The sequence below is a fragment of the Lycorma delicatula genome, chromosome 1 (genome assembly GCF_047948215.1).
Source record: "Lycorma delicatula isolate Av1 chromosome 1, ASM4794821v1, whole genome shotgun sequence".
Classification (NCBI taxonomy): Eukaryota; Metazoa; Arthropoda; class Insecta; order Hemiptera; family Fulgoridae; genus Lycorma; species Lycorma delicatula.
Genome location: NC_134455.1, coordinates 344,928,279 through 344,951,256, shown reverse-complemented (window position 1 = coordinate 344,951,256; position 22,978 = coordinate 344,928,279). Strand labels below are relative to the sequence as shown.

Here is a 22,978-nt window from a genome sequence, read left to right as displayed (position 1 = left end):
TTTGATGAATGTCATTTGGATCCAGTGTCTTTGATTACAAGACAGATTGCAAAAATCTCATCTGTCCCAGCTTTGAAGTCTGCATCTGTTCTCATGTGTAAGGCTGTTGTCTGTCTCTCTCTTACATAAAGCCTATTCAAATTGCTATGGTTTTATAGAATTTCATTAAAGATGTCTCGTATTGTCTTATTATCCAGAGTTCTTCTAATGATCATTTGTTCTCTTATATCTTTCAATTGCAATTTTAATATCCGCTCCTCAAAAGGGAAGTATTGTGCGACTTCTAAAAAAGCTTAAATTGGTGATCTACCTGCTTTACAAATTTATTATTTAAGACTGACTTGCATGTCAGCAGGAACAAACTGCAAATGCCACCGACTGTCTTGCTTAATGATATTTCAAAATTATAAAATTTGAGTGATTAAAAATTGGCGTAACGTAAGATGTTTTCTTTGTCTGCAAACAGTGGTTTGCAGGACAATATTATCACTTTCCACATTATTGTAAAAATCTAATTTTAGTAGCCTATCCTTCCATTCCCTGTCGGCATCTTCAATGTATAAATCTAATAAAAAAAGTCGCTCAAGATAGTCTTACCTGACACCCATATTTATATACTTTGAAACAAATTTCATTTATTTTTGAAATGCAAAATAACTGTGCAGTGAAATAAGTTTTAGTCACTTTTTTTTGTGTCCTATCTATTATAAGCTTTTTTAGTGACAAAAGTATTGTTATTTATTTATTGTTCATTCATAAATAAGAATAATATTCGTAAGAATTATGATCACTGTGATGGATAATAATGAATTTTGTAACGTTTGAAAAATGCCATCCCTGACTAAGACTCACCTAGAAGATTATAAAACTGAGATGCGCAACCACTCTACTGTGGAGATCAGTATATAATAATAATATCAAATACAAAGATAAGTTTTGAGTTAAAACTTGTGTTATGTTTTAGATGACCATTCTATTGTCTGCTGCTGATAGGTTTTTTTTAATTTAATATAAGAAAAATACAAAAGTCAATATAAAGAAAAGATGAAATAGTAATTCTGTTTTTTTTTTTTTTTAAGTTCACTTAAATATTAATTTGTTTTAAATGGATTACAAATAGGTAGTGATTACACAGGAGACATTCAATAATTAAAGAGACAAATCGATGTAGAAATGAAACAATTTGTAGGAGGAGTTTTGTTACTTTCATGACTTTAGGGTCGGCATCACTGGGATGAGCTGAGAACAGCTAACGAATAAAAATTGTTTTGTTTATATCCTCAATATTGCATTTAATGATGGCGTGTCTGCTTGCAGTTTCCACATTAGTTGAACAATGTTTGGTGATCCATTTGTTGCTTTCTGAAGGTGAAAAACCAACTAAAATCTTTTCTTGAATGATTTTACAATATGGTGAAAGTTGTATGAACCATGGAAATTTTTATAAGTGGATAGAACAGTTCAAAAACTGTCAAATCTCAGTGACTGACGAGCAGCGTCTTGGCTGGCCAGTTGAAGTGTCAACTCCTTTGCTTGAAATCTGCATTGATGACATTATTCGTATTGCAGTTGAACATATAGCAAAAACAGTTGCAGTAAGTGTTGACACAGTTCATAACGTTATAAGTAATAAGCTTAAGTACAGCAAAACAAGTGCAAGGTGGGTCCCAAAAGAGTTAATGCAACAGCACAAGGAAACAAGATTCAAATTGTGTACAGACTTGAAAGAATGTTATAAGCTAGAGTCCAAAAAAACAAAGCATGGAATGGAGGCACACCAAGTTCACCTGTGTGAAAGAAATTCAGAACGCAAGCATCAGCGGGAAAAGTCATGTTGACTGTCTTTTGCAATGCCCAAGGTGTTGTCTTTTGTGATTATTTGGAAAAAATCAGCATACAATAAATAGTGTCTACTACTCTTACATGCTGATGAAAAAAGTAAAGCCTGCAATGAGAGAAAAACATTGCAGAACTCAAAGAGAAGGCATGACATTGTTACACGACAATACTTGGCCTCACACCGTTCAGCTGACCCAAGAAACCATTGGAAAAATGGGTTGGGAGATACAACCACATCCTCCCTACAGTCCAGATTTGGCTCCCTCAGAATTTTCATTTGTTTGGTCCACCCAAGGAGGCATATGTGGAAAAAAATTCAGCAACAACGAGGAGGTCAAAGAATTTGTGGAAAAGTGGCTCAAACAACAAGCCTTCTTTGCATCAGGTATAAAAAAACTAGTTCATCGTTGGGACAAGTGTATTAATATTGGTGGGATTATGTTGAGAAGTAAAAGTCTCAGTTTTTTCTACATCAATTTGTTTCTTTTAATTATTGAATGTCCCCTGTATGTTATATGCATTTATTATGTTTTAGTTATTCATAAGTAACAGAATTTTCATTGATTAGCATATATCAGATTCAAATTTGTAATTCTAATGAGTTTTTTTTTGTAGGTGTAAAAGAAGAGCCTCTTGTCACAAGTCTTAGTAATGTTGGTAGAGGTGGTCGTGGTGGTAGACGACGTAGAGCTGGTAACCGTGGAGGTGGTGTTGTTACGAGAAGATCACGACTTAACAACAGGTCTGTTATTAGTACTCCATCAGCAGATGTATATGAGTTTAGAGATGATTCGGAAGAGGAAACTGGACGACCACGACTGATTTTGACAATTAAAAGTCCTCCTGAACCTCCACCTGTTTGTTCTACAAGAAAATCTCGGAGGCTTTTGGTAAGTTATATTTATCCTGTAATAATTGGACACAGAATGATACATTACATAGATTGCTTCAGGAATGGGTAGATATGCAATGCCATGCATAAAATAAGGAACTGCCCCAGAATTTAGTCTATAAATAATAGTTTGACATAATAAATAATGTACAGAAGGTGTTGAAAATGATATCCATCTAAGTCTGTCAACACATTTTGGCCGTGTTCTTGGCTACCCTTGTTAGCTGTATCTTGTCTTAGCTCGTGAAAAACCTGCATTTGATATGGATAACATTTCAGCATTTTCCTCACTGCAGTTTGGGGTGAATGTAGTGAAATGTTCTTTTCCCGGTCTGTGAGGAGATCTTGTTACTGCCATTTTAATGTTTTGTGAGACCTGCATTGTTAAAACTGACCGGTGTCTGGCAAATTTCTGGTCTAATGTATGTACAAAGTATCTCAATGCTAATGTTAATTGTAATATTTTTAATAACTGTTGATGAATCTAAAGGATTTGAAAAGGACTTATTAGATTGAAGGTAACATGAATCTTGCTTTATATGTGGGTATGTGTTGGTTTATAAATACTTATTATAATTCAACACACAGGACATGTTTAAAAAATTAATATATATATATGTATATATAATATTTGTACCTTGATTAATATATATATGTTGAGTAATATTGTTATGTTTGGTTTAAAAGATTATCATTTAATTGTACTTAAATAAATTGGTGGAAGATTTTTTAAAAGGTTCAGCAATTTATTAAAAATGACATTGGAAACATAATGAAGAATCATTCCTCCTCTTTTGATCAATTTTGTAAAAAGATAATAAAAAAATAAAAAAATCTTCTTTTACGGAAAAAAATATCACTTCATTGATGAACGTTTAAAAAATGCTAATGAATGAAATAAATAAAAAAGAATGCATCCCACTCAACGTGTACCAAAAATAATTTCCAATAGTGGTTTCTGATTTTTGTGAATTATTTTGCAGTAATTTTTATGTGTAATTTACCTTAACATTATTTAATGTGTTTTGATTTTAAATAATTAATTTTTTTTTTTTTTTTTTTTTGTCTTCAGTCATTTGACTGGTTTGATGCAGCTCTCCAAGATTCCCTATCTAGTGCTAGTCGTTTCATTTCAGTATACCCTCTACATCCTACATCCCCAACAATTTGTTTTACATACTCCAAACGTGGCCTGCCTACACAATTTTTCCCTTCTACCTGTCCTTCCAATATTAAAGCGACTATTCCAGGATGCCTTAGTATGTGGCCTATAAGTCTGTCTCTTCTTTTAACTATATTTTTCCAAATGCTACTTTCTTCATCTATTTGCCGCAATACCTCTTCATTTGTCACTTTATCCACCCATCTGATTTTTAACATTCTCCTATAGCACCACATTTCAAAAGCTTCTAATCTTTTCTTCTCAGATACTCCGATTGTCCAAGTTTCACTTCCAAATAAAGCAACACTCCAAACATACACTTTCAAAAATCTTTTCCTGACATTTAAATTCATTTTTGATGTAAACAAATTATATTTCTTACTGAAGGCTCGTTTAGCTTGTGCTATTCGGCATTTTATATCGCTCCTGCTTCGTCCATCTTTAGTAATTTTACTTCCCAAATAACAAAATCCTTCTACCTCCATAATCTTTTCTCCTCCTATTTTCACATTCAGTGGTCCATCTTTGTTATTTCTACTACATTTCATTACTTTTGTTTTGTTCTTGTTTATTTTCATGCGATAGTTTTTGCATAGGACTTCATCTATGCCGTTTATTGTTTCTTCTAAATCCTTTTTACTCTCGGCTAGAATCACTATATCATCAGCAAATCGTAGCATCTTTATCTTTTCACCTTGTACTGTTACTCCGAATCTAAATTGTTCTTTAACATCATTAACTGCTAGTTCCATGTAAAGATTAAAAAGTAACGGCGATAGGGAACATCCTTGTCGGACTCCCTTTCTTATTAGGGCTTCTTTCTTATGTTCTTCAATTGTTATTGTTGCTGTTTGGTTCCTCTACATGTTAGCAATTGTTCTTCTATCTCTGTATTTGAACCCTAATTTTTTTTAAATGCTGAACATTTTATTCCAGTCTACGTTATCGAAAGCCTTTTCTAGGTCTATAAACGCCAAGTATGTTGGTTTGTTTTTCTTTAATCTTCCTTCTACTATTAATCTGAGGCCTAAAATTGCTTCCCTTGTCCCTATACTTTTCCTGAAACCAAATTGGTCTTCTCCTAACACTTCTTCCACTCTCCTCTCAATTCTTCTGGATAAAATTCTAGTTAAGATTTTTGATGCATGACTAGTTAAACTAATTGTTCTGTATTCTTCACATTTATCTGCCCCTGCTTTCTTTAGTATCATAACTATAACACTTTTTTTGAAGTCTGATGGAAATTCCCCATTTTCATAAATATTACACACCAGTTTGTATAATCTATCAATCGCTTCCTCACCTGCACTGCGCAGTAATTCTACAGGTATTCCGTCTATTCCAGGAGCCTTTCTGCCATTTAAATCTTTTAATGCTCTCTTAAATTCAGATCTCAGTATTGTTTCTCCCATTTCATCCTCCTCAACTTCCTCTTCTTCCTCTATAACACCATTTTCTAATTCATTTCCTCCGTATAACTCTTCAATATATTCCACCCATCTATCGACTTTACCTTTCGTATTATATATTGGTGTACCATCTTTGTTTAACACATTATTAGATTTTAATTTATGTACCCCAAAATTTTCCTTAACTTTCCTGTATGCTCCGTCTATTTTACCAATGTTCATTTCTCTTTCCACTTCTGAACACTTTTCTTTAATCCACTCTTCTTTCGCCAGTTTACACTTCCTGTTTATAGCATTTCTTAATTGCCGATAGTTCCTTTTACTTTCTTCATCACTAGCATTCTTATATTTTCTACGTTCATCCATCAGCTGCAATATATCGTCTGAAACCCAAGGTTTTCTACCAGTTCTCTTTATTCCGCCTAAGTTTGCTTCTGCTGATTTAAGAATTTCCTTTTTAACATTCTCCCATTCTTCTTCTACATTTTCTACCTTATCTTTTTTACTCAGACCTCTTGCGATGTCCTCCTCAAAAATCTTCTTTTCCTCCTCTTCCTCAAGCTTCTCTAAATTCCACCGATTCATCTGACACCTTTTCTTCAGGTTTTTAAACCCCAATCTACATTTCATTATCACCAAATTATGGTCGCTATCAATGTCTGCTCCAGGGTAAGTTTTGCAGTCAACGAGTTGATTTCTAAATCTTTGCTTAACCATGATATAATCTATCTGATACCTTGCAGTATCGCCTGGCTTTTTCCAAGTGTATATTCTTCTATTATGATTTTTAAATTGGGTGTTGGCAATTACTAAATTATACTTCGTGCAAAACTCTATAAGTCGGTCCCCTCTTTCATTCCTTTTGCCCAGCCCGTATTCACCCACTATATTTCCTTCCTTGCCTTCTCCAATGCTTGCATTCCAATCTCCAACTATTATTAAATTTTCATCTCCTTTTACGTGTTTAATTGCTTCATCAATCTCTTCGTATACACACTCTACCTCATCATCATCATGGGCGCTTGTAGGCATATAGACGTTAACAATTGTTGTCGGTTTAGGTTTTGATTTTATCCTTATTACAATGATTCTATCACTATGCGTTTTGAAATACTCCACTCTCCTCCCTATCTTCTTGTTCATCACGAAACCTACTCCTGCCTGCCCATTATTTGACGCTGAGTTAATTACTCTAAAATCACCTGACCAAAAGTCGCCTTCCTCTTCCCACCGAACCTCACTAGTTCCTACTATATCCACATTTGTCCTACCCATTTACTTTTTTAAATTTTCTAGCCTACCAACCTTTTTTAAGCTTCTAACATTCCACGCTCCGACTCGTAGAATGTTATTTTTTAATTTTCTGGTGACCCCTTCCTTAGTAGTCCCCACCCGGAGATCCAAACGGGGGACTATTTTACCTCCGGAATATTTTACCAAGGAAGGCGCCTCCATTATTGCTATGTGAAAATGCAGAGAGCCACATTTTCTTGGAAAAAAAGCAGCTGTAGTTTTCCATTGCTTTCAGCTGCGCAGTACTCAGAGGACTGAGTGATGTTGATACGGCCGTTTAAGTCGTCCTGACTCACGCCCCTAACAACTGCTGAAAGAGCTGCTGCCCTCTTTCAGGAATCATTCCTTAGTCTGGCTCTCAACAGATACCTCTCCGATATGGTTGCACCTTCGGTCCAGCTACTCTGTATCCCTGAGCACTCAAGCCCCCTTACCAACGGCAAGGTCTCATGATTCATAGAGGAGGATTCATTATTTAATTCATATTAAATAATTAATATGGAATTTAAACAAACCTGCTTTTTATTTTATAATTTGTTTTTCTGTTTATAATTTCCCTTATTTTGACATGATCTAAATAATGTAATTTTATATTTTGATCAAAATAAAGATTTATTTGTTTACTTACATTAAAGAATTTATGAGATTTATATTGTTGCTGTTTCATAAGTACAGCTAGATAGATATTGTTTGATAATCATAATATTGTGGTATCAAGATTAAAGAACCTTTTAGATCTGCTGTGCGTGTATATAAAATGTTAAGAAGCAGGTAATGTGCAAAAGTGGAAAATACTGGATGCAACAAAAATTCAAGTTTTATTGTTGCAATTTCAATTGTAAATAAAGGTTTTGTTAAAAATTAAGGACAGATTTTTTTCTTGATGATATTTAACAAATTATTTTTTTTCTTTAAACCTAAGGAACGTGATGGTACAAGAAATACAGTTGATGATACAATTGAGGACGTTATAAGGGGTACCAGAAGTAGTAGCCGACGTGGCACAAGGGGTACGATGGTTTCTTTACCGGTACCACCACCTGCTCCAGAAACACGTAAATCTCCAAGACGTAAACAGGCAATAATGACATCGAATCAGCCTGTAAAAGAAGAATCACCACGTCCAACAACTCCTCAACCTAATCAAGCCACACAACCTCCACAACCATCTTCACCAATAAATCAGACTGAATCATCTGGGCAGCGGCTTGGTTCACCTTTGCCTGCTTCACCGATGCCTCAACCTAATCCTGAAAAAAGTAGTACACCACCTAGTATGGAACCGATGACACTTATCGATCCTGTCACTGGACTTCTAATACCAATGCGGGAATCTGAGGAGGGCCAATACATTCCTGTTAACAATGATCATGTCAGGTAACAGTCCTTAGTATTTTTTCTAATCTTTTATATATTTTTTGGAAACATTGAAAGTTTTATTTAGCTTACAAGGAAAGTTATACTGTTATTTAATTTTGTTTTAGCTTGTGAAACTAAGGATTGCTTTATAGAACATTCACTATAATTGATTAAATTAATAGATTAAAAAATATTTTTAATGTATACTGTAACTAGTTTTCTAAAGGAAGTAAACTTTTAAATCCAGTGGTATGGTATTAATCTTAATTTAGGATATTCTTACAATAGTTTTCAAAATGGTTGATTTTATATGCCATTATTAAAAAAAAAAATTATTTTTAAATGTACTCTTTTTACTAATATGTCTAATGAGTTGGAGATTGTAAGTTTGTTGCTTATTAGGTGTCTGTAATCAGAACTTGAGCTTTATTTCAAGTAAGGGAATAAATATGTTTTAATTAATAACTTAATAACTTTTTACCCATTAAATATAAAAAAATTAATTTAGTAAATGGCCCTATTTCCAAACAGATCTATTTTTGGGGTATGGAAAATTTCCATTTAAAATTTTAGGGCAGGATTATGAAACACCATATTATGAAACAAATGGTAATTATAAAACAACAGAAAAAAAATTGATGTAAAAATTTCAGGCTGTGATAAAATGGTGGTCATTTAATAATTTTCAAAAGTGGTATACTGTACACTTCCAACTAGCCGTCTCATATCGAAACAATAGATTGTTTTGAGGTAGGTACATGTGCTCTAAAATTCATTTTTGTATGTTGAACACTTAAAAAGTTGTTAAAGGGATTTTTTTAGTTAGTTTTACAACATATATTTGAATATGGTACTTAATGTGTTTGAAAAATATTCTAATCGGCTGTGATTTTATTAAAAATTAGCCTTAAGATTACAATTGGCTATTACATCATTGTTGAATTTAAGATCTTTACAATTAGGTGAGTATAAAACAGTTGTGTTACTGTGGTATGTAAAATATTTAACCCTGATTTATGTTAGTGTTAACTACTGAATTTTTTTTTAATGTGTGTTTTTTCTTTTTAGAAATCAAATGGAAATTAGTGAGGATGAGTCTGGTGAACCTTGTGAAAAACGTTTAAGAACAATGAGTCTACCGTCTGAACCAACAGTGCCTATTTCTACTCCTGCTGTATGTCCATCACCACCACCACCCCGTCCACTTACAGTACCACCTGTCAGATCAGGAGGACTTAATACTACTACTATTACCACTACTCCTAGTGTTGTAAAAGCTCTTAATCCTGTAATAAAACCTAGCAGTTGTCCTTCATTACCTGTTACTAAACCTAATAATATTATTCCTGGATCATTGGATTTGGTCAGAACGAGTGTTGCTGTTCCTACATTAACTAAGACATTACCTTCCGCTATCAATAAACCTATTGTCGCATCAACAGTTATGCCTAGACCAGTCTTAGTGTCTCCAGCTTTATCAAAACCTTTACTCTCTCCGAACACTAACATTCCAAAACCAACTGTTATGATGAGTCCAAAAACTACACCAGTACAGTCTATACCATCAGCTGTTAATCTTAACAGGGTGAGTATTTGTATATGTTTATTATAAGGAGTATGAAGCTTTTCATATTAAACAACTTTTTCTGTGTCTTAAAAAGATTCTTTTTAAAAATCATATTATTTATTGTTTAAATCTAGTGTTAAGGTTAATTCAGGTTAATACCTTGTTAAGGTCGTTGAGTTAACCTTGTTAAAATTATAGATCTAATATTCCTTTTACCATTTTCTTTTACAAAAGGTGTCTAAAATAAAACTTTTAGTAGCATTAATTACTCTGATCATTTAACGCCAAAGGCTTGCTGTAAGATCATACTCAAGCATTGTTTAATTCAATAATTTATGGTAATTTTTTTCTGGCTGTTTGCAGTTATACTTATTTCACACCCTTACTTGATATGATGAGGTATTCCAGGTATTGTGAGATAACGGATAGATGTCTCTTATCATAAGCTTCGCAAGTCTAAAATAAAAAATTAGTTAACTGTTTAATTAATTTTATAATTATTTTTCTGTACTTCCTGTGTACAGAACATAATGTGAAATGCCAAGTTTTAACTTCTGACCTATTTTATAAAGAAACTGATCTATTTTTTAACATTGAAAATTTATAAACATTTACTTGTAAAAAAAAAACATTCGGATATATTTTCTACCAAAATAAAATTTGAAGTTTCTTTACTTATTTAGTTCTTATCAAGATTGTAAAATAAAAGTTATAAAAAAATTTAGTTTAAATGTAAATTAAATTAAATTCTTTAGAGTAAGTAGCAAGAGGTACAGAGGTATTTTGTACAACAAATTGAATTTAGGGCAAGCAGAAAAAGTTGGTGGTATACACAAACTGTAGACCACTAACCAACTACTATTTAGTTTCTGTTCTTCAACAGTTAACATATTTAAAAATAATCCTTTTTTGCTTAATGAATTAATTCACCATATAAGCTCAAAGTTTGTGCATGGGAATATGAAAATGAAACTTTTGTAGTAATTAAAAATTGTCATGCCTGACTGGGATTTGAACCTGGAAATCCAGATGAAAGGCCAAGACGCTATCATTTTGTCATAGAGATCGCCTTATTAGGTTTGCACTTTTTTCCAGATGGAAGACTTTGGCCATTTTTATTCTACATGAAGAAGTTAAATACAATTTTCGTAATATCTGTATTTCTGTTTTCATAATATCTGGTATTTCTGTTTTATAAAAAAAAGGTTATTATTATTTTTTTATTTTTTATTTTTGTTTTAGGTTGTTGTGGCCCCTTCAGTTTCTCCTGCTACACCTGCAAAGATAGTAGTCGGTACACCATCACAAGCAGCTAATATTGGAGTCGGTGTTGCTACAACTCCCATCAATCATAAAGCTCATCTTTTACAGGCTGTAAATAGAGGCAAAGTTCCGGTTGCAAAAGTTCCTACTCCGATGACTCCCAAAGCTCATATATTACAATCAATTGGCAATGTAAGTATGATTATTATAGAAGTTTTAAGGTGTATTATTAAAATTAAAAAAAAAAGAATAGTTTTACTTGGGATCTTTTTATGTTGATGCATAGAAGAGATATACTGTCTAACATAATAAAAGATACGCATGCAGGCACACATAGGATATGCACCTTAAAATGAACTGCTGTAGACCAAATAAGAGTTGCAACATATAAAATTTTACGAATGACATGAAAACTTAAATTCTATATTTTCTTTAACAAAAGTTTACATATCTATGCCCTTTTGTGTTTGATTATATTGAGTCACCTGATGTGCTGTTAATGATGTCTATATTTCTTGTTGAATATTAAGTTTTAGTTCAACAATAGTGTGAGGATTTGATCATAAACTCAATACTTCAAATAGCTCCAACAGAAAACTCGACAACTACACAAATCTAGGGAATGTGAAGGCCCACCGCCCTCTGCTGACTGTCCATTTTCTTAAAGCTATGTGAATGCATGCTAGTGAATTGTTTGATCTGTGACATGTTGCTCTGTTTTGTTGGAAGAAGCTGTACTTTTTTTCACAGTATTAGCTTAGAATTCTTTGAAAATTGTACGGTACAAATCTGTATTAACAGTCTGGTGAAAAAATCTCACTGTAGTATGAGTTCTGTAAATAAAGTAATGAGACTACTTTTTTAGGCAGCCGAAGTGGCAACAGTGTAAAGTTACTAGTAAACATGTTTGTATAAACAGCTGATTTATATTAGGTATTAATATTTTTAGTCTGTTGCCATGTGAAACTTAAACTTTTTGTGAAACAAGTTTTTGTTGTGTGTTACAAAAATGAGTTATACTAATTATGAGCAACATTGTGCTATCAACTTTTGTGTTAAACTCGTGAGAATGCTACTGAAACCTTTTCAAAATAGAAAAGGGCGTATGGAGATGACATTCTGTTATGAGCCCAAGTTTTTAGATGGTTTAAAGCATTTTCAGATGGCCGGGAATCAGTTGCAGACGATTCCTGCTCTGGAAAACCGTTAACGTCAAAATGTCACGACAGTGTTGGACAAATCAGGGACTTGATATGGTACGACCAAACGATTAACTGTCAGAATGATTGCAGAACAATTGAATTTGAACCATACCAGTCCATCAAATTTTGACAAACAAATGGTCATGAAAAAGGTTTGTGCAAAATTGGTCCCAGAAAACTTCACTGTTGAAAAGAAAAACAACAGGGTGGAAGAGTGCTGCGATCTTCTAGGGCAAATTGAAGCTGATCCTGATTTTTTAAACATGTTATTACTGGTGATGAATCTTGGATATTTGAGTACGACCCAGAAACAAAATGCCAGAGCAAGGAGTGGCACACTCCAAATTAACCATGTCCCAAAAAAGCAAAAATGAGCAAATCAAAACCATGCCAATTTGTTTTTTCAATTGTAGTGGCATTGTCCATAAGGATTTTTTGCCTCAGGACAGACTGTAAATCAATATGTTTGCCAAGAAATTCTTGAAAGACCGCAGAAAAGAGTTGCCTGCATGAGACCAGCCATCAAAGACAACTGGATGCTGCATCATGACAATGCACCTTGTCACACTGCACTCTCAATTAATGGGTTTTCGGCAAAGAAAAACATTCCTGTAGTTCCTCAACCACCTTATTCATTTGACTTGTGTCCCTGCAACATTTTCTTGTTCCCGACTTTAAAAAACTACCTCAAAGGACACCACCATTTTGGAACAGTAGAAAACAAAAAAAAAATGTAACTAACCATATTAAGGATATTTCCGGTTTCTGACTTTCAACACTGCTATGAAGAGTTGGAAAACCATTTGAAGGATTGTGTGGCTTCCCAAGGGAACTATTTTGAAGGCGAGTCCATGTATAATTGGATTGTAAATAAAATTTTATCTGAACCAGTCTCATTACTTTATTTACAGACCTTGTATTACCATAAACAGCACATCATACACAGATTTTCTCATCGTGAAGTATAGAGACCCACAGTGTACATCCTCATCCAGTGAGGATTTTGTCATCCAGTTCCTGGTATTGTTTGAACTAACGTGTCCAGATAAATGAAACCGTGCTTCATCTGACACGGAATACAACATTAGGTCCATCTGTCCATTAACAATGTCTTTGAGAAGCTAGTCACAATAATTAGGATGTTTCTGTTTGTCTGTCTGTTTTACTTCAGTCATACCACAGTTGTTACACAATATATTTTACAGTTTAAATCAAAATTTAAATCGCAAAAAAGTTTAACTGATAATTTAATTTAATTGATTGAACACATGTTCAACTTTATTGTATTAACTTATGTATAAGTTTTTTCAGACTGCTGGAAATTCTTCTTTGAATATCAACTATGACTTCTAGAATTCTAATAGATCACCTATTTTGTTTTCCATTTAAAATTGTCGATGGTGTAAGCCATATTTTTTTTTAACAAATAATGTATGCTTCTCTGCTGAGATTCTGACATTTTTCTGCTAATATTTGATGCATTTCTTGTAAGAATCCTGAATACTCTTAAGCTTTCATGCTATCAAAAAACTTTCCTCTGTTGAATAAGACATTTTAGAAAAATGTAACTTCAAAGAATGAAACTATATTCCACTGAAGTATGAACGGTTTACAACTGACAACAATAACGACAATAATTTACATACTCAAATAACAATGAAGCTAGTAGCAACACAATATTGGCATTGAAGATGACATTCAAATTACTGCATTTCAATTTGTTCTGCAGGTTTAGTTCTTAGTTGCTCACCTGATATACAAGGAGTTAATTTTAAATGTGTCATTATTAAAATAAACAAAAGGTTCATGAAGACAACAGATTCCTCAGTTTGTTTCATTTTCCTTCTGCCATTTTCTATTTTTTCAATAAAGGTTTATTTCTTAATAATGAATTGAGATATCTTAATGAAATTTGGTGTACATGTACCCTACAAGATCTAAAAAATAAATAAATTTGGAAATTTTATCTTGAAAATTCAAGAATAGCAGGCATTAAAATTTTTGAATCATTTATACTAACAATAAATATTATAATACCATAATTCTATAAATACTGGTTAATACTAACCATAAATACTAGTTATAGCAAACTATGTTTTATTTGATAAAATTTTAAGCCTTTTACTGTAAACAAAATGACACTATTCTATGTGACTGAAACTATTCTATAAACCAGTTAAACAACATGGATATATTTGCAATTTATATGCTGTTTGCATTTTTTTTTTCATTTTTTAATAGCCATAACTAGTATAGTTATTTGTTAGTATTAGTATAATTATTAAACTATTATTAGTGTAGTTATTAAGAGTTTGTGGTTATTATTAGTATAGTTTATTCAATTATATTTTTATAGGCTGTTAACTGTGGTGCACGAGAAGGTGTTGTAGGGCCTGGTACTCCACCACCACCACATCATGGGTCTCTTCTTACTGGATCTGTGGCCAGTCCTCCACTTCGTGCTCACAGCCAGCAGCCTATAGTAACCGGTGCTAGTAGTACAAGAGTAAGTAATTATGTTATTATCTATTTTGAAGAAATTATGAAACAAGTTACTTTTAAAAAAAATTTATTCAAATTTGATCATTGTTATAGATATTATTGTAGAAAAATTGAGTTGTGAAATCATACTCTGTGTTTTAAGATATTTATGTCTACTGTATCTTTCATTTAAAATATTTAAATTTTAATTTTAAAATATATTTTTATTTTTTTTAAAGATGTTTTCGTTTTTAATTAATCTTTAATTGTGAATTTTGAACATTAGTTTTTTAAAACAAATACAGCCTTTCCAGGCAATGATGAAAATGCATAAGCGTTTTTCGCAAATATAAAAATAAAAAAAAATACAACTGTATTATTTTTATTACCATTATTTCTTTTTCAGTAATATAGGGTGTAAGAAAAGTTACAAGGATTTTTTAATTCTGTATATATATATATATCAATATTTTCAGCTCTTTTAGTACATTTAAAATTTTGGTGGTGAGTATTAGGAAATGTTTTGTTAAGAGTGGTGGTTTATTTTGTGTGAAATGATATATAACAGGATTAGCATTAAATTGGAATAAAGTACAGTGAAGTGGTGAAGATATAAAGAAGGCTTTTTGATGAGGATGTATAAGGGTTTATGTGTGGTACAAATGGTTTCAAGAAGGCTGTGAAGATAACAAAAGAGTTGGATGCCCTAGTGCAACAATAACTGATGAAAATATTGACAGAATAAATAATAGTGTGACTATTAATTGTCAAATCACTATTAGAGAAGTTCTGAAGAGGTGGGAATTTCTTATGGCTTGTGTGATTGACATTTTGGGTATGAAATGAGGAGCAGCAAAGTTTGTTTCAAAACTATTGCATTTTTAACAAAAATATATTATTGTTAACAATTATTAGCAGAAATTGCTGATGACTCATCATGATGAAACATAAGTGTACAGTTTTGAATGGCCCATTTATCCTGACAGAAGCTTCCTGAACCAAGACCAAATATGCACTGCGTTCGATCGAATGTTAATGTCCTCTTTACTGTTTTTTTAAAATTACAATGGTGTTGTCTTGGACAGTCAACAAACTGTATTACTTAGTGGTTTTACCCCATTAACATGAGGAAATCAAAGAAAATGACCACAAATATGGGCAAAAAATTCTTGAATTTTGTACCATGACAATGGTCCAGCTCACAGTTCATTATTAATTTGTGATTATTTAGCAAAAAATAACAACTCTTTATTCTCCAGGCATGGTACCTTTCTCTTTCCTGTTTAGTCTCCTGTAATTACCTTTCAGCTAATACTTCTGAGGGTGAATGAAAATGATATGTATGAGTGTAGTCTTGTACAGTCTCAGTTCGACGATTCCTGAGATGAGTGGTTAATTGAAACCCAACCACCAAAGAACACCAGTATCCATGATCTAGTATTCAAATCCATGTAAAAATAACTGACTTTACTAGGATTTGAATGCTGGAACTCTTAACTTCCAAATCAGCTGATTTGGGAAGACGTGTTCACCACTAGACCAACCCGATGGGTTGATCAGACATGGTACTATGTGACTTTCTTGTACCCACAAATAACATTAAAAGGAATGAGTTGCAATATTAGATGGAAAAAAATTACTAAGTGAACTTGATTACTAAGTAAGCTTTTTCCACAAATGTTTTGAGGATGGAAGAAATGCTGGTATAAGTTTGTCTCATCTTTACAGGAGTAATTTTAAGTGGGAAAATATCAGCAAGAAGAATAAGTAAATTCTTTTTGCTAAAAAGCTTTAATTCTCTTATCTTTTTATCAGATAACTTGTGCAATATTCTTGTTATAGTAAAATTAAATTAATTTTGATAAAATGTTTCAGGCTGTTTGTAAGAACATAATAGAACCGGTGGGTACTGGAGGATGTATTGTTGTTCCATCTCCTAGTCCACAAGCTCAGCCACATAGCCGGGGTCAGGTGATGCAGGCTGGGCTGCCTGTTCCTGCATATGAAGCATCTATGGTATGTATATTTAAACTTTTTTGATGAGTTTTTATGTTAATTTTTAATAAAATCTGCCACTCTGCAATGATAATACTAATTATATCCTTGGAAAACTTGCAGATATGAAATTAACCATTTTTAATATATAATTTTAGAAGTTGCTAACAGAAAAACAAAAGAAGTATATGTTTACAAAATTGGATTTTAATATTAGTATTGTTTCCTTTGCCATAACTAATATGATAACAGCATGTGAAATGTTGGTAGTTATTATGAATATCTCAATAATTTATAATTAATATTTTACTTGAAATACTTCTATACTTATTTAAATTTAGTCTTTTTTTTTATAAATTGAGGATGCAGTCATCAGATAAAATTGAGAACAAGGGTTTTAAATTCATTCTAAGAAAATGTTTTATTTCAATAATGCAATAATAAAATACCAAGGTTAGTCAGATATAAACTGTTTTTTTTTTGTTTTTTTTTAATTAGTACAAAATAAAAATACAAAACATACATATTGCTTTCCTTCATAGTTTCCTTGAAGTTCTTTACCCTTTTTTCAACATTTATAGAGCTTGTGGGGATCCCTTCAAAAAACTTTGAGAATGTATTCTTGAACTCCTCTACTTAGTTGCCATTCTGGATTCCATATCCTCCCAGTACCTCCTTCAATGTCCCAAACAAAAAGAAACAACAGTGGGATATGTTTGGAAACTGATGTTCTGAGATTTCCCAGTAAATTCATCTAGTTTATCAGAGTGCTTTCAGGAGTGTGAGCCTGGTGTCATCATAAACAAGAATTACACCTCTAATTGGCTGATCGCACCTTCTGATTTTATTTTTTTACAAAACCTGAAAACTGATTTTACTATTCTTCTATTGAGGACTAACGCTCTGAAAACAGCAGAGTGATAACTTATGTTGCATGTTTTTGTGCATGTATAGTTTTTTCTTGTCATTATTGTTATTATTTAGAGATTGAAATAATATTTTGCTGATTAATTTAATCAACCATTGTTGTGATATTTTTTATTTGCATTTCAAAGAGTTGTTGTTACAGTTAGGTGAGATTTATATTTTATTAGTATCTTTTTGTCAGATGCAGAAATAAAAAAAAAAAGCAATAAAAAGATTAAAAAAACTCATTTATGTAATTAAAAACTGTGAGCAAATGTTGGCTACCTGAAATATGGTATTTTTTAAAATTTTTACTTTAAATACACATTGTAACACAAGGGTAGTGTAGAAAGTTCTGTCTGATAAAGAAGTTAAGATTTTTTAAGTCATTCATATTTTTCAACTTAATCGTTGCAATTTGTTGCATTTACATCAATCACTATCCAACTTTTTAATACCCTGTCTATCTCTGCAAAATAAGTGGTTGTCACAGTTTTGACCTCATCATTTAAAGTAGATCATCATCTAGAGAACCATTTCTTGAGATTGGGAAGAGGAAGTTATTCCTTACAGTCAAATCCAGAGAATACTTAAAAATCCAGAGAGTACTTAAGCATAAGTTATGGAGTTTTGCAGCAACCGAAGATGTGTGTGAAGATGTAATTATCGTGGTGAAAGAGCACTTTTTTCTGGCCAGATGCAGACATTAGCCGAAATAGCAACCTTTAACTGGTGCATTAGTGAAGCATAATACTCCCTAGTGATGACAAGAATCCGAAAAAATCGTAGCCATCACTTTTCCTGCTGCTGATGAAATCATTTTTGCTTTCTTTGTCGCAGTTTCATCTGCTCCCACGCACTATTTGATCTTTGGTATGAAATTATGAATCCATGCCAAAATGTCAAAGAAACCCAGCACAATTGCATTCAAATAAGTTAAACACGCTCGAGAAGTGTTCAGTTAAATGCATTTTTGATTAACTGTTAACTAATGCAGCATCCATCAAGCAGAAAACATTTTTGTTTTGTATAAAGTAGTGGACACAGTCTATTGACCTGACTGTGAGGTTAGTATACTTGTGTACCTTTATTTGGCAATAATTTATTATGCATTGTGGATTTTTGTGATGACCATCTGTCATAGTGGTTTTTGGGTGTTCTGAGCATTCATTATCTTGAATAAAAGTATGACGACATTTAAATACAGCTGCCTGCTTTTTTATTATTGAAAAAATGAGGAAAAGTAATTTAAAGTGGAATATAACTCTTTGTATGTCTGTCTGGTCCTTTTAAAACAAAGTACTTTATAATAGCTCTTCAATTTTATCCACTTTTCAGAAAATGATAAAATATATTTGCTTTTTTCTATTACCACAAGTAAGTAACTGAACGCATGGGTCTGAGACTTAGCCAGCTTGCCATCTAAAGGATCATGTTTGGGATATATCATAAGTTATTTGATCATACTTGCACCATCTCTGTATCAGGCTGAGAACTTTGTGAACGATGTACTACTACAGTGAATTGTGATATACTAATGAACAGTGAAATTGAAGTTTAAGAATTGAGGATTTGTGTACCATTCAGTTGTGCAGCAATGGGCATGGTTTATTTTAATATTGTTGGATTCTATCTGATATTTTTTTCTATTGCTTTTTGTATTTTACCGTTATGCAATAAATATTTTTTTAATTTGTATATCTAAATAATATGATTTTATAACATTACTTAAACATAAGTTTAGATTAAATTAGTTATAATAATTAGTTAAGAGGTAGATTTTGTTTTGGGAAGTGGGTTAACAAGGGTTGGTTTGGTTTGACTTGTGTTTGCTTGCTACTAACTCTGGGCGACAGCATGGGGTGGTGGCAGAACTGCTTCCAAACCCACAGTGGCCCCGGCAGAGCCCTCCACCAGCTCACCAGCACCCTCCTACACAGGCACAGGTCAGACACCCTGTTATAATAAATATTATTATGTTATATATTTTATTACTACTACATTAGTGATTAATTTAGAAAGTAGATTATACTAAAAGTATTTAAAAAAAAAACTATTATATAATTTTAATAAAAACATTGTTTTACTTAAGTAGAATTATAAAATCTTTAGGTCTTTGCATATGTTTATATCATAATAATAAAAGTATAATTAATTTATTTATTTTTATAATTAATTATTTTATGTTAAATTAATATGATCACATCACATTATTCTTATTGTTATCATTTAAACAACTTAAAACTGAATTAAACTGGTTCAAACTGCAATTCATTTCAGTTCCACCTGTAATACTGTTACTGTCACTGCTACTAAGTGCCACTGTTGGTTGTATGTGTAGTAACAACAGAGTAGTCTACTCTGTTGTCATCTGTTGTTTGCAGTTGTAATCTGTTGTTCACGCTTCAATGCAGTTTAGTTTCCAATTTTGCATTTGTATTTTTCAAAAATGCCTTATTAGATCAAAGAAAGGATTAAAGTAGTAGAAGCTTATATGCATCCAAAGTAGAATTTTTGCCATTCTGAAAATAATATATATTTAAGATATCACAACAAGGGGTTTAAAATACAAATCTTGTCTCATATAATTCTGCATGATTTAAAATTTTAAATCGTATTGTGTAACAAATGTGCAACAACTTAGAAGAGCATCCCAAACCTGTAGGGGAAGACCACCCACCTTGTGATGCTTCTGGTCGCCACCATCCCCCCCCCCCTGTTCTTGCCACTGATGAGCTTTAACAGGAGTCAACTTGAAAGAACAGACAAACTTGTCTTAATTATTGTGGCCAATTTCTCAAAACGTTTGTTGCCAGATATGCCCTATACTGTATTTTATAACAGATGAGCCATGATTATGTTTATTTGGGCATGTTAATTCATACAACAGGTATTTCATGACTAAAAATTCTCATCAGGTATTTGATTGTTCACTTCATGATGTAAAAATCAGTGTATGGTGTTCTTTTCTGATAATACTGTAGTGACATTTTTTGACCAAGACTATCAGTAGAGAAGTGTACCATTCAATTTTCGAAGAATTCTGTGCTCAGGTAGCAGATTGTGAAAAAGAGTATGACTTCTTTCAAGACTGAGCAATATGTTGCACATCAAATGATTTTCTAGCATGCATTTATGCAGCTTTTGTACAAAAACTGTCAGCAGAGGGCAGAGGCCAGAGGCCTCCTCGTTCCTCAGATTTGTCTTGTTGACTTTTTTTTTTACTTTGAGGCTATCTGAAGGCTAAAGTTTAAGAATCAAATCCCCACATTATCAATGAACTGAAGGTGTAAATTCAACCAGAAATCAGTGGCATCGACAGTAACGTTTTGCTTCAGGTGACTCAAACATACTGATGTTTGGTGTCCATCGTGCTGTGCACGGTGGTCACTTTGATTCTTGTTTGCTCAGATTCCATGAGTGCCCTGCAGGTGATTAATGACATGTACTCTTAAACTCCCTGTTGTCTGTGAGAGTCATTGTTTTGCAAATGACTAGACGTAATAAAACAGTGATCTTCTGCTGGATCCCAGCCATATAGGAATTTCAGGAAATGAGCCTGCAGATAGTGTAGCAAAGTAGACTTGTTTCCAGCCTCATTTCTCCAATCGTGTCGCTTCTAACAACCTTGTCTGTTTCCTGAAGTGGGTGGTTCATTATGAGTGGCAAAGTGAATGGGATGCTACCATGAACAGCAAACTTCACCCTATTAAGAACACTATTTCACCATGGAGCATCTCATGCAGAATTAACCATCGACAGGAGGTTATTATCTGCTGTTTGCAAATAGGGCACCTAGGCTCACTCATGGGTATCTGATGACTCAAACAGATGCATCAGTTTGTGCTTGCTGTGAGTGCCGACTGACAGTGCACCACATCCTTGTGGATTGTATCTGTTATGCGGCATTACATTGCAAGTTTAAACTAGGTGCTAACATGCCAACTATTCTAGGGGATAGTGAGGTGTCATCTTCTCTCTTGCGATTTCTTGGGCTGAACATTTATATTCAAATATAAAATTACTGTGGTGTGTTCCAAATATTCATGTCATTTGCTGTAATGCAGATTGTAATTTTATTTTTTTAAAAATATATAAAGTGATATATCTGTGTTGTTATTTCGCTTTTAGTATGTGTTTGCATTTACCATGGCTCCACTTTGAAGATGTATTTTTGCATGTCTGGGTTTTTATTTTTTAATTAATTTTTAACTGTCCAGTCTGTTAAACAAAAATATCATCTCCCAACCATGATAACACGAAAGTGTTTTTTGCCCTGAAAACGCAAAAAAAAAAAATTGAACAAAGAGCAAAGTAAGAGAGCAAGCAGGGTGTTCACTTCGATCATTTATAAAAATATTATTCATATGTGTAGCAGGCAGCATATTGCTGTGCATATAGGCCAACGACTGGCTTACCGCACTATTAACTTTTCTGAAAATATCTTTTACTAACTTAATTGCTGCTGTACTGCCTACTATGTAAGTATATGGAGCTATATGAGATGTTTTCGTAAAGGAATGACTATCTAACTTTCCATCCATCCTATTAGTCTATCTCTCTCTCACGCAATGTGCACAACTATACGCCGCCTGCTAAAATGTGTGATAATCTAAATACAGATTTTTAATTTTAAGTTTTCATTTCATTAATAAGTTGTTGCATGTCACAACTGTGTTTAGTGATACTGTGTGGCAGTTTGATAAAAGTTGTTCAGATTTAAGTTGCTCACACTATATACGTTTATAAACTTTCTCTTTTTATAAAAATTAATATGAGATTGATGATATACATTTTTATTTGATCTTTTTAACTTTCTTTTCACAAATTCTGTAACTTATATTCCTTGCACAATTTTCATAAAATTATCAAATGATTAATTAAATTTACTTTAAATTACTTTATATATGAAATCATTAAAACATTCAGAGAGAAAAAAGTTCCTCCAATTACATAAATATATTAGGCAGGCTTTGTTCCATACAGGGTATTCTGTAGGTACAGTTTATACTATATTGGAAAATAAGCATATGGTTTCTAGGAGAAAATTACTAGTAGGGTTTTAATGTCATTACATTTAAAATGATTTTCTCTGTGGAAGATTTAACTATAATGTAATAGCTTTACATGAAGAATAAAATCAAAGAGAAAACCAAAAGATGGAGTATGTAAACAAAGATGGAGTTGATAAAACAATGCAAATCTGAAGGAGAATGGGTTATTTTTAATGGTGAAGAAAATTTGATGAATAGTTGGTTCTGTATGCTGCTGTGTAATATTCATTCTTATTAATTCTGTAAATATATAAAATTTGTATACATAAATATAACTTGTACAACATATACAACTGACTATGACCAGGGAGTTGTGTTTATACACAATTCTTTTACACACTATTGATACCATTAAAGACCAATGAGCCTATGAGTTAAAAGAAAAATTCTGGAGAGTTGAGAGCTGCTGGTACTCTATTAGACATTTGTCAAGCCTTGGTGTCATATAATGGTAATATAAATTGTCTCGATAAAAACTCACTTGCAATATCATCAGTTCCATGACTGTGCAGTGAAGGAACTGACACTGCCTGATGCATCTACAATTCAAATCAAG

The 22,978-nt window shown here is 32.6% G+C and overlaps 1 protein-coding gene across 3 annotated transcripts in view; it reads left to right on the top strand.

Moving 5' to 3' along the window:
• The window catches only part of spen (spen family transcriptional repressor split ends), a 444,910-nt gene that overhangs the window by 408,969 nt on the left and 12,963 nt on the right, over positions 1-22,978 (top strand). For all 3 annotated transcript variants that reach the window (XM_075382418.1, XM_075382419.1, XM_075382417.1), the window contains 6 exons: positions 2,455-2,729; positions 7,518-7,972; positions 9,023-9,539; positions 10,764-10,976; positions 14,343-14,492; positions 16,343-16,483. In XM_075382418.1, coding sequence (XP_075238533.1) covers positions 2,455-2,729; positions 7,518-7,972; positions 9,023-9,539; positions 10,764-10,976; positions 14,343-14,492; positions 16,343-16,483 — 1,751 coding nt within the window. The remainder of the gene's footprint in view (positions 1-2,454; positions 2,730-7,517; positions 7,973-9,022; positions 9,540-10,763; positions 10,977-14,342; positions 14,493-16,342; positions 16,484-22,978) is intronic.